Below are 21,874 nucleotides of genomic sequence, written 5' to 3'. Positions count from 1 at the left end.
CTGTGTGGGAATTCAAAGCACTCCTCATAGAAACAGACATATTTTTGATTTGATTACATCCCGTTTTCTTCTTGGACTTAATGACGGAGCGTCTCACTAATTAACGAGAAGAATTTATCTGAACTGACAAGCGACCGTCTCCGCATGTTGTTAAACAGAAACAAAGTCGTGAGACGGGCGGCGCTCACCTGGTGGATACCCAGGACTGCCTGTTTGATAGAGGTTGGGTGTGTAAGTGGGAGCCGTGGCGGGATAACCTCCTGGATAGCCTGCAAGAAGACACGGATGAAAGAGAGAATATTAGAAACCACAGCCTTAACAAGCAGACAGATAAGCCCCCGCAAACCCACGCACGCACGCACGTTTTTGGTGAGAAGCGCGATGTGCACAGATGGCGCTCATTAAAAAAATGTCTGCACCAATAACACAGTCGGCTGAATGCGTCTTACATACACCAATTTGGCAGACGGGACACACCTGCCAATATGGTGTGGGAGGAGATAAATCGAGAAACATTAGCAATGCGTGCAGGCACGTGCGAGGGGGAGCACACGACACTCGTGCGTCATACATTAGCCAACAAGGCTGATTTGACCCGAGAAAAAGCTTTCACCCAAAAAAAGGGGGGAGGGGGAGGGGGAGGGGGGGTGCAGACTTGCTAGATTGAAATGAGAGGAGAGAAAAAGCAGCAGAGACTGTGAGCGAGCTTAAGTGCTGCTCACTTCTCACAGTTTGCTATTATTGGCAGGCGGTCTCACAGAAGATCTGTTCTGCAGCCTTGCGCCTTTGCTATATCCAGATTTGGCTGCTGTAGGTGGAGCTGCAGTCGGATGTAACAGGTTCAATAGAAAGCTGCATCGGACTTCCAAAATGGTGATGCCTTATTATTCGTCTCAGCAGCCCGCGACTCGGCCTAATGCGTTCTCTGGCTTCATGCTACAGCACACAATTCCTCTCATATTCAACAAGCCCTCTCATCTCTAAAGCCGTGTTCCTTTCCTTCAGATTTATGATGGAGTCGGACACAAAAAAAATGGGAACAAGAGGATGTCACCTTGAGTTCTGGGAGTTGGCAAAGAATTTGACCTTGAACAAACAGAGCCTTTGTTTTTGTTTTTTTGTCCTTTAGCATTTTAAGCATTCTTCAGTTGATTAAAAAAAATTATTATTTTCATTGTCACAACCCTTTTAGACCTGAGAATGACACAGTGAAATCTTTTACATGGAGTCTGACAGAACAAGACAAACCTAAAGAGGTGCTATTTATTCTATTTATCAACCCATCTATTTCATTACACAGACAACACAATACTATCCAAGATGTTGCTAAATCCCTGTAAAGTCTATGGGGAAATGTATTTTTACGCTTCAGAGGAGGTCAAGTTGGGACTAATATTCCAGTTAATTTGTGGTAGTACTTTTCTGAAATCATTTCATAATTAGACTCAACTTTATTTGTCTAGCTCTTTTTAAAACAACCACAGCTGAAACAAAGAAAAATATGCGAAATAGAAAAATACAATAAAACGACTAAAATGGCTACAATAAATACAGGAGCAGTCTCAAGCTGGGTTAAAAACCAAGGGATGAAAATGGGTTTTAAGATTAGTTTTGAAAATGGACAGTGAAGGGGCTTGTCTGATGTACAGTGGTAGCTTGTTCTATAACTTCGGGGCAGTAACTGAAAAGGCTCTGTCGTCGCCGAGCTTCTGTTTGGTCCTCGGCACCTCCAGGAACAGCTGATCTGCTGACCCGAGGCACCGAGCAGGAGTGTAGCAGTGAAGCAACTCGGAGAGGTAAGGCGGATTAGACAATTTAAAGATTTAAAAACAAATAAAAGCCTTTTTAAATGAATTCGACAGTGGACGAGCAGCCAGTGTAGGGAATCCAGGGCGGGAGTTAGGTGTTTCCTCTCACGTGTTGCAGTTAGTAGTCGAGCTGCAGCGTTCTGAACCAACTGGAGACGTACGAGGGAAGACCGGCTGACACGACTACGAGTGAACCGCTGAGATTTAGAAAATTTTGAAGGTCTATGCCTTTTGTGTCCGTGCTTGGCTGTAATCTTTTCAAATCAGAGGTCAGAGTGGACGTCAGCAGCATTTCTTAAAGTCAATCTGTGGGGGCTCACAGGTTAAACTCAGAACTCCATCTCGCAAGCAGATTCCGGGTACAACCTCACTGCATGCAAAAATCAAATTTATAGAGTTTATCTGACCAAAAACTGCAGTTTCTTCTGTATAATAGCCCTCCTTATGGACAGAAAGTCGATGACATAACTTACCATCACACTGACATAGTCCTTTTGCTTAGGTTACCTAGTAACACAGCTTGCATCTTGAATGTACCATTTTGATATAATTCATTGGATCTCAGCTACAATCTCAACTTCACAATAGGTTGCGACTGAAAGCAGTAATTGGAAAAACTATATTAGTTAACCTATATTTAGTTCCCCTTTTCAACATAAACAATGTATCAAGAGTTGAAAAGGGAAAAATTTTATCATTTCATCGACACAATGAGCGGAACTACTGAGCTGATTTTGAATTGAATAGCAGCAACACTTTGCATTGTTCTTATTTTAAATGAATGTGCGTGCGCAATGTGCTCACCTGTGAAGGCCATGTTCTTGGGGTTTCCATAAGGGGTGCCTGGCTGAACAGGGCTGTAGACTGGATTCATAGCTGAAGATAACCTGTTCTTACTGAGTGAGAGAGAGAGAGAGAGAGAGAGAGAGAGCAAGAGGAACAGAGGACATGGAAAGAGGGGAGAGGGTTAAGATGACAAAAATGGAAGGGAAAGAAACATAAGCCGTGTCACTTGGAAGGAAAATTGGCACGATTATCGAGCACAACAACACACACATTAATCCCAAACTGAGATTCTTAAGACGACTTCAGGCGGAGGGATTTTGCCAGCGTGCAGCAAAAATCAAGCCCAGTGAATCCTCGCCCTGAAGTAGGCTCAACATAAGCATGTACTTACAGACACAAGACTCTTTGAATGAAATAAAAAAACACTGGCAACGGAAAAAAAAAAATTCGATCCATTCAACAAAATCATTTTACATTTCCTGTGTGGCAAAAAGGGCAGCTAACCAAATTAACCGGGTTTACAAGTACTGCACCAACACAGGCCGGGGCAAGCTCTCCTGGTCAGGGTTTCCAAAAGGAGGAGGAGGAGGAGAAGTGGTCAGATAACAAAACAAGGGTTTACACTACATGTCCCATAATGCGGCCGGCCTGAAGTGTGCACTGTCATGACTTCCACTTACCTGCTCGTTGAAAATGTGGGCCTGTTGGAACTGCATGTGTATGTGTTGGTTGGTGGGTGAGTGTGTGTGCATGCGTGCCCCGTACCTCTTGTGCGTGTCTGGTTGATACATGAAACTGAATTTGTCTGTGGGATGCCCGCTCGCCATTCTTGCTGTATGCAAATGAGGAAGGAGTGGAAGTGGATATGCAAATCTGAAATTAAAACAGCGAGAGGTCATGATTACAATGAACACAAGAATAAAAAAAAAAAAAAAAAAAAAGGGGAAATAAATAAATTGAGAGAGAGAAATAAAACTGCAAAAAAAGCAAGCACCAGTGCAACAGCAAATGGTTAGTGACAGCAGCAGGGGAGACAGTGATTTAGACTGTGTTGTGGTGAATGTTTGTGGAAACTGTGGAATCTTTTGCCACCTGTGAATGCATTTAATAACTGTGTTACACACCATATAGTGACTGTACGGACTCAAAATAGTATAAATATGACGGAAAATGAACTGTGTGTTGTTTTGTGTGGTTCTTAGATGAAGTTTCCTCCAAGACCTGGCTTTTCTGTGTGGTCGATAAAAGGGTTTACAAAGTGACCCCGAAAAACTTCAATCACATTAGGAAAAGGCAGCCCCGCAACCCAATTTTGTTTCCTGCTGCGTAACACCCCGTAAAGCCAACAAAGCCTCTGATTCTCCAATCTGTGCGACATAATATGTGAATGCTCAAGAGGACGTGGAGTATGAGCATGAATTTGTGTATACATATGTGACGTGCTGTGCAAGAACAACCAGTACAAGCAGCAAAGCACAACATCAATACAGCCAATGAAAAAGCACAACACACCCACGGTGAGCGGGCAAGTGACAGAGCAACACAACAGGACGGAGGACGAAATATAGCACAGAATTCTTGCACCAAGCCATGAGTAGTAAGCATGATCCAGCACACACACCGAGCCAGAACCACAAGCGTGTTGCACAAACACAGAGCGGAACGAAAGAGAAGATGTGTGTGTGTGTATGTGTGTGTGTGTGTGTGAGAGTCGCGTGCTTTTTTTATGTGTGCCTTGTGTAAACCTTTATTACTGCTTCCCTGTGACATGGGACTGAACATGTAATGGCAGTGATGACGACAAGTCTGTCTGGTATTGAAGCCGCCCACATCACTGGACTGCGACAACAGAATCCAAAAAGGGCTCCTTAAAAAACATTTCAAGAGGTTTGCTATTTTCTTGCGTGTGTTCCACGGACTGGCGAATGCGTCACTTAGATTTTGGTCACGTAAAAATTTGTGACACTTTACTTTGGGCAAAATAGTCTGGGTAGTCGTGGATTTCACAAACCTTTCTGCAAAAGAAAAGATAACGTGATAAATGAGGCATCAGCATGGCAGGCTGGTCTTAAAGGTGGCTGGAGTCCTCACCTAGCAAAGTCTGCACTTGTTTTTCTTTTTTAAATGAGACGATTTCTGAAGTCGGGAGAAACTTGAATTTATATAATCAGGCTTTCTCAGTGAAAATGACCAATTTTATAAGACAAATGTCAAGATTGCCTATGAACACCAGGGACATTTTGACACTTATTACTCTGGGAGAGTTTTACACATTTGTGTAAAACAGTGAAAACACTCACTGATAGGCATATTTCCCTGTATTTTTATGAGTTGTCGCATCCCAGTGAGGCAAGGGGGCTTAAATGTACCTTTGTTGTGTGCTGTGTCCAAGAGTGACATCAAATATTACACACCAATAACTCAAAAACACCACACTCTCTCTAGAAACCCATTGTGAGCAAGGCCGTTGACCCCAAACAGCTCCCTGGACACGGCAGCAGCCGATTGCACCTACTATGTGTTGTTCAGGTGAACAGAATGGATTCAATACAGGGAAATAATCTCAAGAATATATCATAAGAATCTACCACCCATAAACAGACTTGTCCAGTGCCGCCCCATGTGTCAAGGTAAATGGGTAAATGGAATCCATTTAAAACACTCATTTCCAAATCTGAGGTAAAACCACCCCGAAGCTTGTGTTTCACAGCCACTTAAACATTAAAAAAAAAAGTTTGATTACAGTTCTGGTTCCATAATTCCTGGGCGCGCACTACACGGCGGCGATGCCAAACGGCACCGAGTGACACTTTGAACCAAGCAGCGAGGCATTTCGAAGCCCCGTCCAGGAGCGGCGACGTCAAAACGCCTCAAGATGCCGACAAATGAGCGAAAGCACAAACATGTGGGTGGAGTTGCTTTTGAGTTGATTTTGTTTCAAATATCTAAAACCTAAGTGAGAAAGGAAAGCTTCGCTTCATTACACAAATTCATTTCTCCCAGCTGAAGAGTGTATCCAGGGAATTGATTAAGCTACCGCTGGATGCTGTTCAGAATACAATCCTCCTTAATCTGCTGCATTGTCTGTGCTTTAATTTGTTCCTGTAGTACGGCTCAGCCTCCCCGACTTTCATTACTCTGCTGTTCCTTTTTGTATTATTCATCATTAGCTTTCTGCTCCTGTGTTAATCTGCGTCTCAGTGACATGAGATCTGACACTTTGATGGCTACAGAGTGCACACGACTTCATTGTAGCCGAATTGAAAAATAATAATAAAAGAAACGCGTCTTAAGATTTGTCGAGAAGCCTTTTGAACGGATCCATGATCCAAGTTTTCAACTCGACTTGAAATGAAAACTTCACGTACCAGCCTCTTGATTTCACTACAGTACAAGTTTCAATGATCCATCCTCGTGATCTACTGTAATCTGTTATGGCTGCTTCACACTGTGATTTTAACAATCTTTTAAATTCCCAGGTAGCCAAACTCTACGACATGGATCGAACGTAGAACCACCGATTTAGAGCCAAGACAAAAACTATCGCCACGATCCTCTCACGTTTGTCATCTTTCATCGCAGTGTATAGCGAGCATTAGAGGAACCGATACCACCAAGATTCTTAGTCAACCTCAAACAGAAGTTACAAGAACCCATGAGCAGAGCTCCACACACGAGCAATCTGGTAGTTGACATGTACTTGTGAGTTAACGTGCAGCGTTAGGGAACAAAGCCCATTAACACATGGACAGGTGGCTAAACTGACACTGAGGTCTTATTCTACACACACGCACACACACACAGGGCCTGAGCAGAGGGGAGAGAGACGGGTGTGTTTGTCTGCTTCAGTGTGTGTGTGTGTGTGTGTGTGTGTGTGTGTGTGTGTGTGTGTGTGTGTGTGTGTGTGTGTGTGTGTGTGTGTGTGTGTGTGTGCACGAGTGCAGAAAAAGGTGATGAAAAGTGAACGTGTGAGAGGAACAAGAAGAGGCACCACATTGTGTTTAATGATTGTGTATGTGAGGAACGGAGGACAGCCCAGAAGCCGTCCAACCATAACTGCTTTTGTTTTCAGGAGGTGGTGATGAGGAGGTGCCTCCTCCTTCAAGGCCAGAAGCCCTCCTGTTTGACATCTGTCATTGAAACAGCCTGAGCCTTGTGCAAGAGGGGTTTGTCACACAGAGACGAGGAGATCGACCATTTATAAAGCCTTATCTTTTCTATGTTCCAGACGAACCCGAGGCTCTGTGTCATACTTCAAAGAGAAAAAATATATTTAAAAAAACAAACCTATATCGGCACTATTGGGTAGCTTAAAAATAAAAGTACAAACGCACACACTTTGCTCACAGGCAAATAATTATACTAATGTCTCACTTTGCAATAAACACAAATTGTGAAACAGTTCAAATAGCTGTTAACGTTCACAACATTCAAAAAAAATCAGCAGACCACCTTTTTGACTAAACAAATTGAATAGTCTATCTAGAAATATCCTGCAAATTGTGTGAGAGAGAAAAAAAGTAAAATGTGTAGACTGAAGCTAACGGTTGTTCAATGAAGCTCTTCGGAAAAGGGGAACTGATAATCAGACGAGTTGTTGATTAAAGTTTCTGTCAATCAACCGATCAATGAATTGACAGCTCATTACAGCTCCAGAGTCCTCAATTGGTCAATAGACATCTAGACTAATGAAAATGCCAATCACAAGCTCCTGGAGCGCATGTCTCCAGATCATGTATTTTATCTAAACATGCTGTTTAAAACCAGTGAATGATTAAAGTAATGAACAACGACCGGTTTGGTTGGTTAAGGCTAAAACAGAAACATAGATGTCAACGAATACTAGGGAAAAGTTCATTTTGTTCATAATTTCATACCCAGAAATTTCAACTTGAATGAGAGACCCAGTATCTTAAATTAAACTACATTTCATAACGTCAACATTTTTCCTGTTTTTAAAACAGATTCGATTATCCCCATAATCAAACATTGTTCAAATTTTAAATATTCAACGACCCATTTGTCGTTTTTAATTATTTTTAATGATCCAACTGTATGCCAATATAAGAGTCTGCAAGCAGGTTTAAAGAGTAAAGATATTACGCACACATGCGAATATATGCAGTAAATGTGTCAAACTGAGGTCTTCTCGAGAACGCAGAGTAACTGACAGGCTTCAGAAAGCTCTCGCTGTGAAGGAGGGAGGAACGCCATGTCGATGCAGTGCTGCCTGTGGCCGCAGAGGACTGACTGTTAACAACAGCTGTCTGAATGGAGATGCACACTTTTTTATTAGCAGCCCCCCCGCCACACACACACAAGCTGATTTATGTGCCTCCTCTCCCCTCTACTCATTACAAACACACCTGACTCTGAAGACGGCACAGCTCACTGCAGTGTAGCATCCCCTCCATCAATCAGAGACGCGCTGCTTACGGCGCACTCCGACAGCGATGATGAAACCGCACGTGCGATTTGAAGCGTTTTCATTGATCTCTTGACAGCTAATACACTTTCCTGGAGGTTGTGACAATCAAACCAATGGCCGTGTTTTTCCACATCGAGCTTCATAACTATTTTTCTGTTTCGGTTAGATGTGTGTGTGGCTTTGTGATGATGAAAAACATTATCAGAAAATTGGATTTGTACTGAAAAACAGACTCAAACTTGTAAAGTACTTCCTGTGAATGTTTTATGACAGCGAGACTGTACAAACACTAAAAAATACAGCTCTGCGTCAGTATCTTTCTCCCTTGTGATGAAACATTTTATCGCGACTTGTAAATGATGGTTAGAGTTGCAGCTCACAACTAGATTTGTTTCAAATATTTGTTTTAACTGACAACTGATACAAATTCATGCATCCCATTGAAGTCTGCACTATGTTGCATTTAAACCCATTTGTATGTGTATTCACTTGCTAAATGCATGTACTGTATATTACCTGCATGTTACTTTTAACACATTTAAATATATTAGAATATAATGAAATGTTTATTTTTTTGGCAATAACAAAGCAAGGCTAAAAAGACAAGTGTTTACAGCAGTGGAATATAGTTTAAAGCATTCTCTGTAGCAGCAATACCCATGAATTTAAAAAAAACAGCAATATTCATGACAATTATGAAGAATAAAAGATTTTCAAAATTTCAGTTTGAGTGTAATAAATCAAAAATACATGGCAGTTGCAGTATTTTAATTTGATAATGGGGAAAAGATTTTTTGAAAGCATTCTATTTTTTGAGACGTGGCTCTATAAACTAACTAAAGTTGCAGTACCTACATCAAAGTGCATGAAGAATATGTGAGCACTCACTATTTGAAACAGCTCACACACACAGATTTATTAACTACTGACTGACATTATTAAGGAGGCCTTTCTGCTCCATGGCTTAACCAGAGTTATTTCAAGGGACTTTGTTACAAGATTACACTCCATTAGCGGGACTTCATTTGGGCTGAACTCACCAGCGATAGCCTTGAGGCATAAACATCGCAGGGGCTGCATGCTCGCAAAACTGGTTCTCGCATGTGTCCATTTTAGGCGTCTTTCAGGCCTTCAGATTGCGCTCTGGTGTTTAATTTGTGCGTGTCAATATAAAATATGAGCATGCATCAAAACAATAATGATGGTTTCACTCTATAAAGGGAGGCGCTTGAAGCCTAGGGGGACTGGAAGAGGTAATAATGAGGGAAGGATTGGGACACACACACACACACACACACACACACACACACACACACACACACACACACACACACACACACACACACACACACACACACACACACACACACACACACACACACACACACACACACACACACACACACACACACACACACACACACACACACACACACACACACACACACACACACACACACACACACACACACACACACACACACACACACACACACACACACACACACACACACACAAAGAGAGAGAACATGTACAATACAACACAACCCCCACACTGACTCTATCCTCCCACATAATACCTCGCCAGGCATCTACTCTTTAAGCAACAAATCAAAACCAGTGGGCGTTATCACACTTCAGCATGGGAGAGAATACAACCGAACGGCTTCCTTTTTTTGGAGGTCTTAGTCCTACAGAGGGAAAGCGATTCACTCGGGTCGTATAAAGAGGAAACCGAAAGAGAAATCCTTTGACTAAATGCTGCGATGAGACACGCGTTTAATACACGTTAAAGAAGGAGGCTTTGTTGCTTATCTATAGCATATTAGTTTGATATGGGTTAACCATACCGTAAAGCTACTGCATTTTGAAATGATAAGTGATAAGAAAAATAGAGCACAAAATCACAATCACATTTCCATTATTCAAATTTGAAAAACAGCATCAGAAATCGACAGTCTAAATAAATATAGTTTCACAAGGAATTTCTTAGTCTGAAACCGAATAGCTTTAAGGTCCTTGTACGGCTTCAATAAGTGTTCTTCTCGTTAGTTCCCGTTTCTGACGATTTATAATACTTGACTTGTCCAAAGGGGTCACAGAAAGTCAGCACAATGTAATCCAATCACTCCCTGAATTTTGAATGAGCAAATTTAAGTGGAAGTTGATCTTGTCGAGTCATTGTGGCTATGAGTTGAGTTGTGTGATGTTCTCCGACCGGGTGGGATCCCAGTGTCTCCGGGTAAATCATGTCAATATGGCCTGAGTGGGGCAAGCACTGCCAGCGTGCAGCCTGCACACAACCTTTACCGAGAGAAAAAACACAGACAAATGTTGCTTTTAAGAGAAACTAAAAATGTTTTATGACTGGAGTCTACTCTTGTACAGCCGTGAGAAGGGGGGGCTGACTAATGGTCAGCTGCAATGGAAGATGTTTAATTGTTTGGCCAACAAATGACATGCATCCCTATGATGAGCAAGACAAAAACTATGTTAAATCTTAAACACTTATGATTTGTAACTTCAAATACATTTTGAGGAATAAGCAACAGAAATATCCATTTTAATATGGGCGTTGCATGCAAGTTCAACTCTGGATAAAGTCCACGTCACGAAAGCCTGGAAGTCATCTCTTTAGAGAAATCTCTCCCCTCTCGACAGAGAACCAATGTTTGGAGCTGATCACAAAAGCAGGTTTCATTTTACCCTAACTACCAGATCACATCCAACAGTCCAGGGCACACACCATCCCTCTGAGCTGTAAGCCTATCACCATGAGAAGTGATATCCATAATCAAGCTCAAAACTGCAGCACTGAGAGGTGCTGTGATGGAATCCCTGATGAAATCCCTCTTGCCCTCCTCACAATCAGACCTGCCCTACAGCTACGAGCTGCAAACAGCTCTGGGCTATTTTAGATCTAGGACAGCACTATACACTTTGGGACAGCATCCCCCCCTTTTTTCCTCCTCCTCCTCGTCTATTCTCCTTTCCAAAATCATATCATCAGTCACACACCTCCTGGGCCTACATCCCTGGATTATGTGCAGACGCTGTGGCCTTCCGCTGAAAACGGAAATCATTTCCACATGCTAAGCTCCTGTTCCGTTTAAATAAATACAATCCAACATGGTACGTTGATGGAAATTTCTACCCCTGCTATGGACCTTAGTTACAATCATACATAGAGAGGAGCTGCACTTTCTCAGTTATGTTTTGGTTTTACATTATATCGCTACTTCATTTTAATTAAGCAAAATACTAATCTTACGGCTCACGAACAGCTGTTTAAGACTGATGTCCTGTATACAAAAATACAGAAATTGACCCACCCTTCAATTTTTAGGTGAATAGCAAAAATACAGCTTTTATTTTTAATAAAATAATGGTTTACTGGACCATTTATGTTGGAAGAAGTTACAAGGCTATAAGCAATACAGTGAGTGACCAGGAGTCTTTATTTCAAGGTGTTTATTACGAGCTTATAACTTTGTTAAAAGGGAGCATAGAGGAATATGACTTAATGATTCCTCACTGCATATAGCAGACTACAGAAATGTTGAAGAAAAATGACAAATTGAAATATATATGTACATAAAGCCTTCCTTAAATGTGGGATAACAAAGGTTTAAAGACTGTAAAAGCCAACCAAGGATATTCTAAGGATAATAATACAACACTGTGAAAGAAAGATGTTTTCAACAGCAGCTTAAGTTAGTGAAGAAATTCCACCATTCATCCAACACGAAAACATGTACAAAACATATTAACTTTGGTGTTTATCGGACTCACGTCTAAGAGCATTTGGTCACCACCAGCTGCATGTTACTGTGCACAATTATTGCTGCCGGTACAGTTTTCAGCCAGCAGAATAAATGATGCATCAAAAGGCTTTTTAGTAGACATACCTTTGTCCTCGAAGAAAATTCAAGTTCATGTTATTACCTTCACCAAACGAAAGTTGGAGTGAAGGTCATGTCTTTATCCGTGTTTATTTATATGTATGCATGTATGTTACCAACTTCTCGTTGAAATCTTCAAGGATGATCTGTCAACATTCAAGGACCAATAGATTACATTTTGGAATCGACCGGCTCCTGGAGAGGTAAGATATTTCCTCCGTTGTGGACACACTGGAGCTCCGCTGTGAGCCGTCAGTCGGGGCTGCAGCAAGGAAGCTGCCGTTAGCCATCAGCTAACACACCGCTCACTCCGCTCTGGCGATTGCAGCTAATATCTTGGTTCAGCAAGTATCCAGAAAAGCCAGTGTGAGCATATTGACTCGGGTAATTCTTTATCGGTGTGCCCCCTGCTCAGTAATCCGCGGGTATGTTGCTATCTGACAAGCGAGTTAGCATCGATATGAGCTAAGGGCTAACATGCTAGTGATGCTAACTGGGTCACGCAAAAAAATGTAGTGTCGGCAAAGGTAGAGGTACGCAGGTTCAAATCCCAATGCTGACAGGTTACAACCTCTGTGGCTCCCTGAGCAAGCCTGTACTGCGGCAGCCCACTACTCCGAGAATGTGTAGTTAAGGTTATCTATGAATAGGATAGGTTCAAAGCAGAGAAATAAATTCCCCGAGGGCATCAAAACAGTAGGTTTTCCTCGTCTTAAGGCTCAAACAATAACACCACAGATTGTGTCCTTGTTTTCTGGACGAGGCCACCACTGCTCTTTTTCCTTTAAGCTACATGGCTGGTGAGACCTATTAATTTAACTTGTCATCACATAATCACAACATCAGATTAAGAAAAAACAACAACAACACAAATACAGTTTGTCTGTCATAATGGGCACAGTAATACTGGTCAAGGCTGAATGCAAGCATCAGACTCATAGGTGCAGGACATGACTGAAAAGGCAAGAATTCTCATATAATCCCAAATTGAAGGTTGAATTTTAATAGCATTTCAACACTGTTAACATTACTTTGTAAATATTTAAACAAACCAGCCAGACTGAGCACACACGCACACACACTTTATGAGCTAGGACTTGGCAGTCAAACCCTAGACAAACAATCAATACCTCCAGGCAATATTAACAGCAGATAGACCGACATTATTGCCTGAGGTGGAACTCTGCAAATACAGAGAGAGAGAAAGAGAAGAGAGAGGAGAGAGAGAGACACTATTATACTGTAGTTAAAATAGCAACCAGTAATATTTTACCGTTTCTCTGAACACAATTGCCGTTATCAACAAGCAGGAGCTTTTAAAAGTGCTGCTCAATGCCAGTCACTCTCCTGTTGTCTCACATGTTTCAGGCCGGATAAACACACACACACACACAACAGGGATCAAGCCTATGGTTTTCCTTCATATTCTAGCACTACGGGTCCTCTGAACCTTCTACAATTGCCTTAAATATTGTTTAGGAATACATTTTTAAGAAATTAAATACATGTGATAACACAAATAACAGATGCCTATCTTATGTCATGAAAGCTGCAATCGGTAAAGAAATCCAAATCTGTTTGAATGAGATCTATCCTTTTAAAAAGTAATTTTTTTATTTCAGCTCTGTATCTGCTGAATGTTTGCAGCCAAAAGCCATATCAAATTCATGATCCAACAGTAGCAAACAACTTGATTGCACATTGTTTTATGCACAAAAACAAGAGCTTGAATCAAACAGTCATTAAAAACATTCAGCTATAATTAGTTCCATTGTTTACATAGTTTATTTTCCCCTCGATTGCCAGAAAAACAACAGTCGCGAGTGCACCTGGTTAGACGAGAGGATGGGGCTCCACTCTGAGTGTACAGACTCAAAACCAAGACACTGTGTTCCAGTCGCACATTTATAGACCAAAGAGAGAGGTGGATTGTTTGTGTTCCAGAAAACAGTAGGTGTGTGTTGACGGATATCAAGGTGCAACTTGTAACCTGAACTTAAAGCCTTTAAAATATATATTTTTCTTTTGTGTGTGTGCTGAGTGAACTCACATTATAGACCGTCATCCAACCATAACTGGAGCTCCACACTGGGTGGTGTTGCCAAAGTGCTTAAAAGCCACCAGGATTTTTTTTGAAAAGGCAGCAAACCTGTATTTTTGTTAAAAACGAGTCCAGTCTCATCCAACAGCTGCACCTGTATTTATTCGAGCCTCACTGATAAAAAAGAGAATACCTGCCAGGATCAGACATCACCCTTTAAAAGCATCACAAATTACAGGCCACAAAATGGTCATTACTTTGAACCCACACTGTGCTAAAATCAATTCAACACAAACATTAACATCAACACTATTACCTTTCAATGGCCGCCTTTACTGCATAGATGTTGCGGGAGGCTGTGTTTGTTTTAGTTTAATATCCCAGATATACCAACAATAAGCGTGTATTTGTTGAACTACATCACCAGTACTGCGCCACAGCTCCAAAAAATTCAATCATTTGTGACTGTAGGCATTACGAATAAAATGTCAGCCAGCGGCACTGATCCATGCGGCTGTCCGTTTGTACGTCTGCGCTCAGTTTAGGATACCCAACATAAATGACAGCTGAATGCATCCCGACATGGCCTCCAGGGATCACTTCAACCTTTCATCCTGCTGCTTTATTCCTTGTGACATCTCTCACCTGCTGCGGTGTACAAGCAGCCATGCATGCAGGCACGCCGAGATCAGAGATCAATCACCATGCAACCATGTTTAAAGACTGAGCTCCCTGGAAATCTTCTCTGACTGCAAGTTGAGACTTGCTCAGCAAACAATGTGCTAATTATCCAACGAGCTAGTAGCTAAAGCAGTTCAGACCAAAGAGGGCTACATAGAGCTAACAGAATCCACTATTTAAACACCTAATATTTACTTGAATTGCCAGACATCAGATGTACACATGTAAAAATACTGTTGATTTTGGTAGTCAGCCAGTAGTAAATGCCAGGCTTCCTTACTTAAACTGTGAAGACGATGGGTTATTTTAGACCACATCATCAATAAATTAAGATTTGTCATGTAGATGAATATATGTTTTATTGGACGACTGTCATATAGAAACTTAAAAAAATAAATTAAAAAATCCCATTTTCTATTTGGGAAGCTCCAAGTTAGATGACTAGATGCTTTTAGAGTTGTTAATATGTCACAATTTCTAAAGTCACACAACAGTTTGATGAAACATTGCAATTCACATGTAAATAGTGGCAATAGTGCTTTGAAAATTTTTTTTTTTTTTTTAAGATTACCAAACCTGTCTTGCTGCAAAAGTGACTCACGAGACTTGTAGACAGAGCAGTGGACAAAGTGACTCCTGTAAAATTACACTTACAACTGCTCTGCACAACAATGAGACTAATCACTAGTTGTAACACGCTGCCTAATCTCTCTCGTCATATGTAGACTAGACTTCAGAACACAATCTCTACCGGATCTTTTTGAAGGGGTTAGCGCTCTTTAAAAATGCCATTCTGCTATAACACACCTGATAACGAAGTGATTAATTGCTTCAAGCATTTCCAATTATCCAGCTGACCAAGTGGCCACTGGGCATGTGAACAATCATGATACAGCAACTCGTATGTATCCACACTGAACTATTCACTAGGTACCGTGCAACTGAAAGTGTAACCTGTATTTTACCACACCGTCTGATCCAGACAATTACCGATGGGACTTTGTTCAAAGCTTTAGCGAGATTTAAAATTCAAGAGCATGAGCTGCAGTGGAAACGCTTTGGCAGTGCACCAGTTGTTGTCAGCTAAATCATGCTAGCAGGGTTAGCCTTGACAGCTGGCGAGACGTGTTGCTTTTATTAAACATGTATGACGCGATGACACACAGCGCCACACTTGATTTGGTCTTTGTGCAGCCAGAAGATCTCTGCTCACAAGGCACGGGTCAATCGGCTTGAGCGCTCACAATTATTGCATTTATGATGCCGTCAGTCATTTTGTCAATGACGATGTGAATAAAGCCCCCCTTTCCCCCCCCTCCCTCCAAACAAGAAGGCTGTGTAGAGAGGAAAGAACAAGTAGTGTCGCTTTCTGTATTTCGAAAGCTAAACGAGGCTTATATGGTAGTTTGTTAATGAATAAGTTCTTGATGGGAAATCCTATTTTATTCATACGCGAGTAAACAGTGCCTTTTTTTCTTTTTCCTCCACGACCAAAACATTCCATTTTCTTTTAGTTCTGATTGCCATAACAACACTCCAATGGACCCCTGAACACTGCGTTACGTACATCAATATGTACCTGATGTAACAAACGCATCCACTTAGCGCTGATTAAAATGAAAACGGCTGCAGCATGACGAACATAAGCATCTTGAGAAACGGAGAAGGTCTCTCACAGCAATGCATATGATGACACTGATCAAAACACATATGGCAACAAAAAAAGAGAAAAGAAAAAAACCTTTAATAATCAACTTGAATGCCGACGTAGGTAAAGAACGGCTCCTCCAGTTTGGACCCGAGAGGAAGTTTGCTAAATGTCACTGCGAACCGACGCAGCGTTTGTTGGCTATTTTCAACAATGAAGTGCGTCATTTCCTCAAATCCCTCAGCAGCATTGCACTCCAACTAAAGTAGAAGTTCCTCGGGAAAAAAGCCTACAGCATTCAATCTGTAATGTAATGCCCATGGGTGGTGTTGTTATTCATAATTTCTTGCAGATTCCTTGAAGCAACTAACTTCGCAATATTGAATGGAAGATTTCACCTGCTGCAAAAACAATGAATTAGCTGAGAGTTCGTCAACAGATGCAATGACTTATGCTTGATAAATATTTATTATTTATTCATCTAATACTTATGGTCATGACTTGTTCTGAATGAGTTTCAGTTAGCAGCGCTGCTCCAGATGAGTTTTTAATACATCTGAAGCTTTTTGAACTGAGGTTGAAGACAGATTTAAGTTTTTTAACTGCAATCCTTCAAACTGATCGCCTTAACGTGCCACACCCCCAAATGAGACCAGAATTACTAACTCAAACACTGCCTATGGGGAAAGCATTGTTTTTTTGTTTAAATCTATTCTTTTAAGTTTGGCAATCTTTAGGGTTTCCCATACGGTTATAAGGGAAAGACGTTTGTCACAGGATATATATTCAATTATACACCTTTAAAGAGCAGTTACAGGGATTTCTTGAATGTTTTTGAGAAATTATCAAATAATTTATTCGAGTACTATGCTTGCTTGAGCTTGTTTGTTAAATTAAAGACATCAGCGGTTACATACGTACACAACATCATCGGCCAGGTGCCACTCAGCCAGTCAATCCAAGGACACGTGTGCATCTGTCCATATTCACACAGAAATGATCATGAAGGTGAGGGTGAAGGTCTTAGCACTTTCAAATTCTCAAATACAAAGTGCACTGGAAATAAAATGCATTATTGCTACATGCGCCTGGAGATCTGGAATCCCTCGACTGCGAGCGCCTCGCTCACTGTCCTCTGATGAGCAAATCATTAAGTGTCACAAACCACGAGGGAATAAAGTGCTGAAAGGACAGGAGTCTTGTAGAGCCACCGACTGTCGTAACATTAAGTGACTGCAGCTTTCAATAGGCCGACGCTTTTATGGTGGCATTGTACGGCCCACCATTCAAACACACCAGTGTGCGCTCAGCACATGCCAAAACCCTGCATGTTACCCCCGCCTTCCTCTCGCACGGCACACAGGGGTCACCTTAGACTGGTGATGAAAAGTAAATGAGCAAATACGTCAAACAGTTTGATTAATACACAGCCGAGTTCATCATCTGTGTTTTTGCTGTTCTGATAGCTCTAGTTCTTACGCTCTTAAAAAAAACCCAAAAAAACCCAGTAGATTTACTCTGATCGCTGTGAGTGCACTCTGGTCTCATATCTGACGGGCGCTTTCAAGGAGGACCATTGTCCTTGTGTTTAATACACGTTCATATGATGGATGCAGTTCTGCCTGACTCCTCTTGATTTCACTTAAACAGATTGTACATGGCTGTTAAAGAAAAACACTGCTTTACCCATTTATCAGGTTGCATTAATAGCCATTTTTACCATGGCAGTTTCATAAATGTCACATCTATATGAAATTATGCCTTTTGTGAGTAGACTCATCAGAATATATAAACTGTGCAAAGTTTATTCACGTCTAGATGGGAACAGTAGTATTGCAGAAAGCCCTCCAGACAGATAAGGCCTCTTGAATTAAATGGAATTAGTAGTCAGTGACTAAAGAAAGTAATCCCTGCCAAAAAGAGATGACGGCAGAGAGGATTCATTTCACTGATAACTCCAGTCATATGGGTGAACATTTTCAGCATTTTTGCACTCAGCAAAGCTTCATATTTTACTGCCAGTCAGACTCTAACCCCCCCAAACCACCATTATGTTCTGATTACATCTCCGATCACTCAATCATATCTCACAAATATCAGTGCAGTGCAAAACATCGGGGCATTCAACTCAGTTTAATTCAGAGGCTACATACGGCCCTGACGTCATCTTGAATGGGAATGAACAGTGAAATGATAGAAAATGCAAGAAATATCACAACTGCAATGGGATTTATTACTATGCACTGTGCATATCCATATATTTGGCCAATCAGGTGATGCCCCGGCTACTCCCGATTGTATTGAAAACAGATCGCATTTCAACATCACTTCACAAATGGCGGCTAAAAGCCAGAAGAACACAACAAATCAAGAGAAGGGCCAAAAACAAAACAAACTGGCCTGCTTCTGAAACATTCTTTGTGAAGCCGCAGACATACATGTGATCAAACAAAAAGAAAAGGAAATGAAAACAATGGTTACAAATGGGTCCAAGAGAAAAAGCACTTGTATTTGCAAGTATATATCCCAAAATGCAATTAACATCATCGATTCAGATGTTTATTCATCGCAAGTCATATCGTAATTCTTCCCATCATGCGTTCAATCAATATCTTGCGGCCCTGATGACAGCTCAACATTCCTTTGTTTTTAGTGCAAAGCAGCACTAGTACGCTTTCACAAGACAACTGGGTAAATTCCAGCACACCATTTTTACCAATGTACCCTGATGCAAAATATACCCATAGATAGCCAATTAACAAGGAATATTAATGAGGAAAGAGAAAATTATGTGTCGACTTGTATTAACAGACTTGTTAATGTCAAATAATAGCAATTCCCAGGTTCAGAACCACAGATGGGTCTTTTAAAATGTAACCATTAACACAAAGCTAGAAATGTAAACTTTGAAGTGTAAAGATTAACTTTATGCAGATGAACCCTCAGAGAAACGACATCTTTGTTCAAAACCCAGCCTGTCATAGAATTACAGTGTGCCAACATATACTTGCACAGAAACACATTTTGAATATCTTGGTACTAGAAAAGGTTATCATAAATATAACCAAGAAGCTATGACAGAGTTGCACAACATATTGCAAATGTCAAATATAAACACTGTTAATAAAACATATTGCAGCAAACTGAACCTTAGTTGACTTTGCATTTCAACATATTTGGCCAATCAGACCGAGCCATGCTCACTAGATAATTGTAATCCATAATTTCAACATCACATCATATCTGGTGGCAGCAGAACAGAAGTCAGGAGTAGAAAGGGAGAAAAAAAAACAACGAAAAGCAACAAAGTTAAACTACTCTGCTTTGGAACAAAGCTGCTGCAGGGAACTGAACACATGTGATCACATATCCCAGGAGAAAAAAAGACAACCACGTTGTGTTCTGGTTAAAACTGCCTCCAAGTGCACTACCAGGATCATACATCGTCACGGAAATCACGATGCAATACTAAACATTATGGTATTTTTAATATTTATGCAGCCCTGGCAACGTGTCCACCTAAACATCCAGAGATTTAAAAAAGATAATAAAGTAAAAGAACGCCATAAATGCACAGTTGTTTATTATGAGAGGATAAGCAGTTTCTTTTACAAGATCACTATGATTTTTTTATTTTTTTTTTTGAAGATCTCCACGTTTTCTTATTTTATCCGGACAAATCGAACAGCTTCTCACATGCGGCATAAACACTCGTCCAAAGTCGGTCGGAAACGACCCCAAAACACACTTTCCCCCCCTCCTATCACGAGGGCTTTAAATTCCCCATGTATTTCCCCACCACATCGGTGTTTAATAATAATGTACTTTCTATCGCCCGGAGTGTGGCATGCACTGGCAGCGAGGTCCGCTGCATACCACAGACAGCGAGCAAACGCCAAAACAGCAATGGTTGGACAAAAATGGTCACACTCAAACAAGCTTAAGACACCATTTTGAAAATCCAGCCGATTTCAAGATAACAACTCCGAGATGCCATCTTGCCAATTATTGGCAGATTAGCTCCCCCGGTTGTAGCACGGAGATTTCAGCCATTCCGACGCAGGAATCCGTCACATAATCGGAACGTTAGCTTAGCTTCTTTCCCCGCCGTAGCATCCCCGCATCCCTCCGCACGCGCTGCCCACATCGCTAATTAGCGAGCTAGCATCGGTTTTTTTTTTCTTCTTTTTTTTTTTTAACATTTAAGCGACAATGGAGAACCCTGAGGTGGAGGTGGGGGGAGGTGGGTCTCACGGGAGGGGGGGACAACAACAACTGCAACTTTAACTGCTTAACCTCCGTCGACTTAAGTTGCTAAAAAAAAAAGAGACATCGACGCTTTCACTTAAAACTGCCAGCTTCCCAGCGCCGCTGTGAGCTTAGCCGTTTAGCTTAGCCCCCGCTAGTTCCCCCCGCTGCAGCCTCGGCGGAGGACAATTGAAGGGATACGGAGGAAGAAAAACACAAATAAAACCCACAAAAAACACCCCCCCAACAACCAGCAAGTCGACACATGGACACTCCTGTCCTCCAGAAACAACACTTACCGAAATCACTCGGTCGATGAACGAGAAGGATTTGTTTTGTTTTTTTCTTTCTTCCTTTCTTTGCCCCTGTACGCTCTCGCTTATCCCGTGTGTGTGTGTGCGCGCTCTCGTCGGTGCGGACTGGCTCGGCTACAGCGGCAGCGTTGCGTCGGGCCAGTGGCGTTGGGAAGACAGCTTTCACCCAGAGAGAGAGAGAGAGAGAGAGAGAGAGAGACGGCCACCGTGTGGGGGATGGGGATGCACTGCCGGGTAGGAGGGAGGGAGGGAGGGAGAAGGGGATGCAGGGATGCAAGGAGAGAGGGAGGGAAGGAAGGAGGGGGCGATAACCGACCCAGCGATAACATGACGTGGAGGCGCTCCAATAATAAAAAGGATATCAATTGATTTCACACGGAGCCGAATAGAGAGGCATCGGGATGGAGGAATGTGTCTCTTTGTTCTTCTTCATCCAGTATGTTAGAGAACGCGTTTAAACATCGTTTTAATAATAATAATAATAATAATAATAATAATAATAATAATAATTAGTTTACTTATTTTATTTTGCAATACATATAGACACTTTGCGCATGAGCTCAAAGAAAGACATCCGATAACTTAATTATTTGCTCACTCAGCTCTTTGTTTTCCCTCATACTTATTCAATCTTAAAATATGTTTTTCTTTCACTTTTCCATTTGTATTTTTCTGTTTAATTTAATAAAAAAAATGGAGTGTTGTGGCGCATGTTTGCAGAAGCCGTTATATGTCTTTGTCACGGGTGTTTTCAGGCAGGGAAGTGTGTCATTTGGTCAGCAGCAGCTCGGTGGCGGTGAAGCAGTACTGCACAGCAGGAAGACAAGTTCATGTTCAGTAGTTCACAGTCAATGCTGTGGCCTCATGCATCATCAGCAGTGCTCGTTTGTACTAAATGAACTAGCGCCATCCAGTGGTGACAAGTCACACTGCATCAAACCCTGGTGAAGCGTGTCAAACCCATTTTAGTTTAAGGGCCACATACATATATTTCAATTTCATCCTGAGTGGGCCTGGC

The 21,874-nt window shown here is 41.5% G+C and overlaps 1 protein-coding gene across 2 annotated transcripts in view; it reads right to left on the bottom strand.

The window, feature by feature from the left end:
- The window catches only part of fam168a (family with sequence similarity 168 member A), a 29,089-nt gene extending 8,126 nt beyond the window's left edge, over positions 1–20,963 (bottom strand). The window contains exons 1-4 of one of the 2 annotated variants that reach the window (XM_080459535.1): positions 20,842–20,963; positions 3,360–3,467; positions 2,613–2,704; positions 189–269 (exon numbers count right to left, since the gene is read on the bottom strand). In XM_080459535.1, coding sequence (XP_080315661.1) covers positions 189–269; positions 2,613–2,704; positions 3,360–3,421 — 235 coding nt within the window. In that variant the 5' untranslated portion in view covers positions 3,422–3,467; positions 20,842–20,963. The remainder of the gene's footprint in view (positions 1–188; positions 270–2,612; positions 2,705–3,359; positions 3,468–20,841) is intronic. The other variant, XM_080459536.1, reaches the window with a different exon arrangement.
- Positions 20,964–21,874: the final 911 nt, after the last annotated feature.

This window comes from Lipophrys pholis (assembly GCF_963383615.2).
Source record: "Lipophrys pholis genome assembly, chromosome: 3".
NCBI classification, from domain to species: domain Eukaryota; kingdom Metazoa; phylum Chordata; class Actinopteri; order Blenniiformes; family Blenniidae; genus Lipophrys; species Lipophrys pholis.
This window is presented reverse-complemented; position numbering and strand designations above follow the sequence as displayed.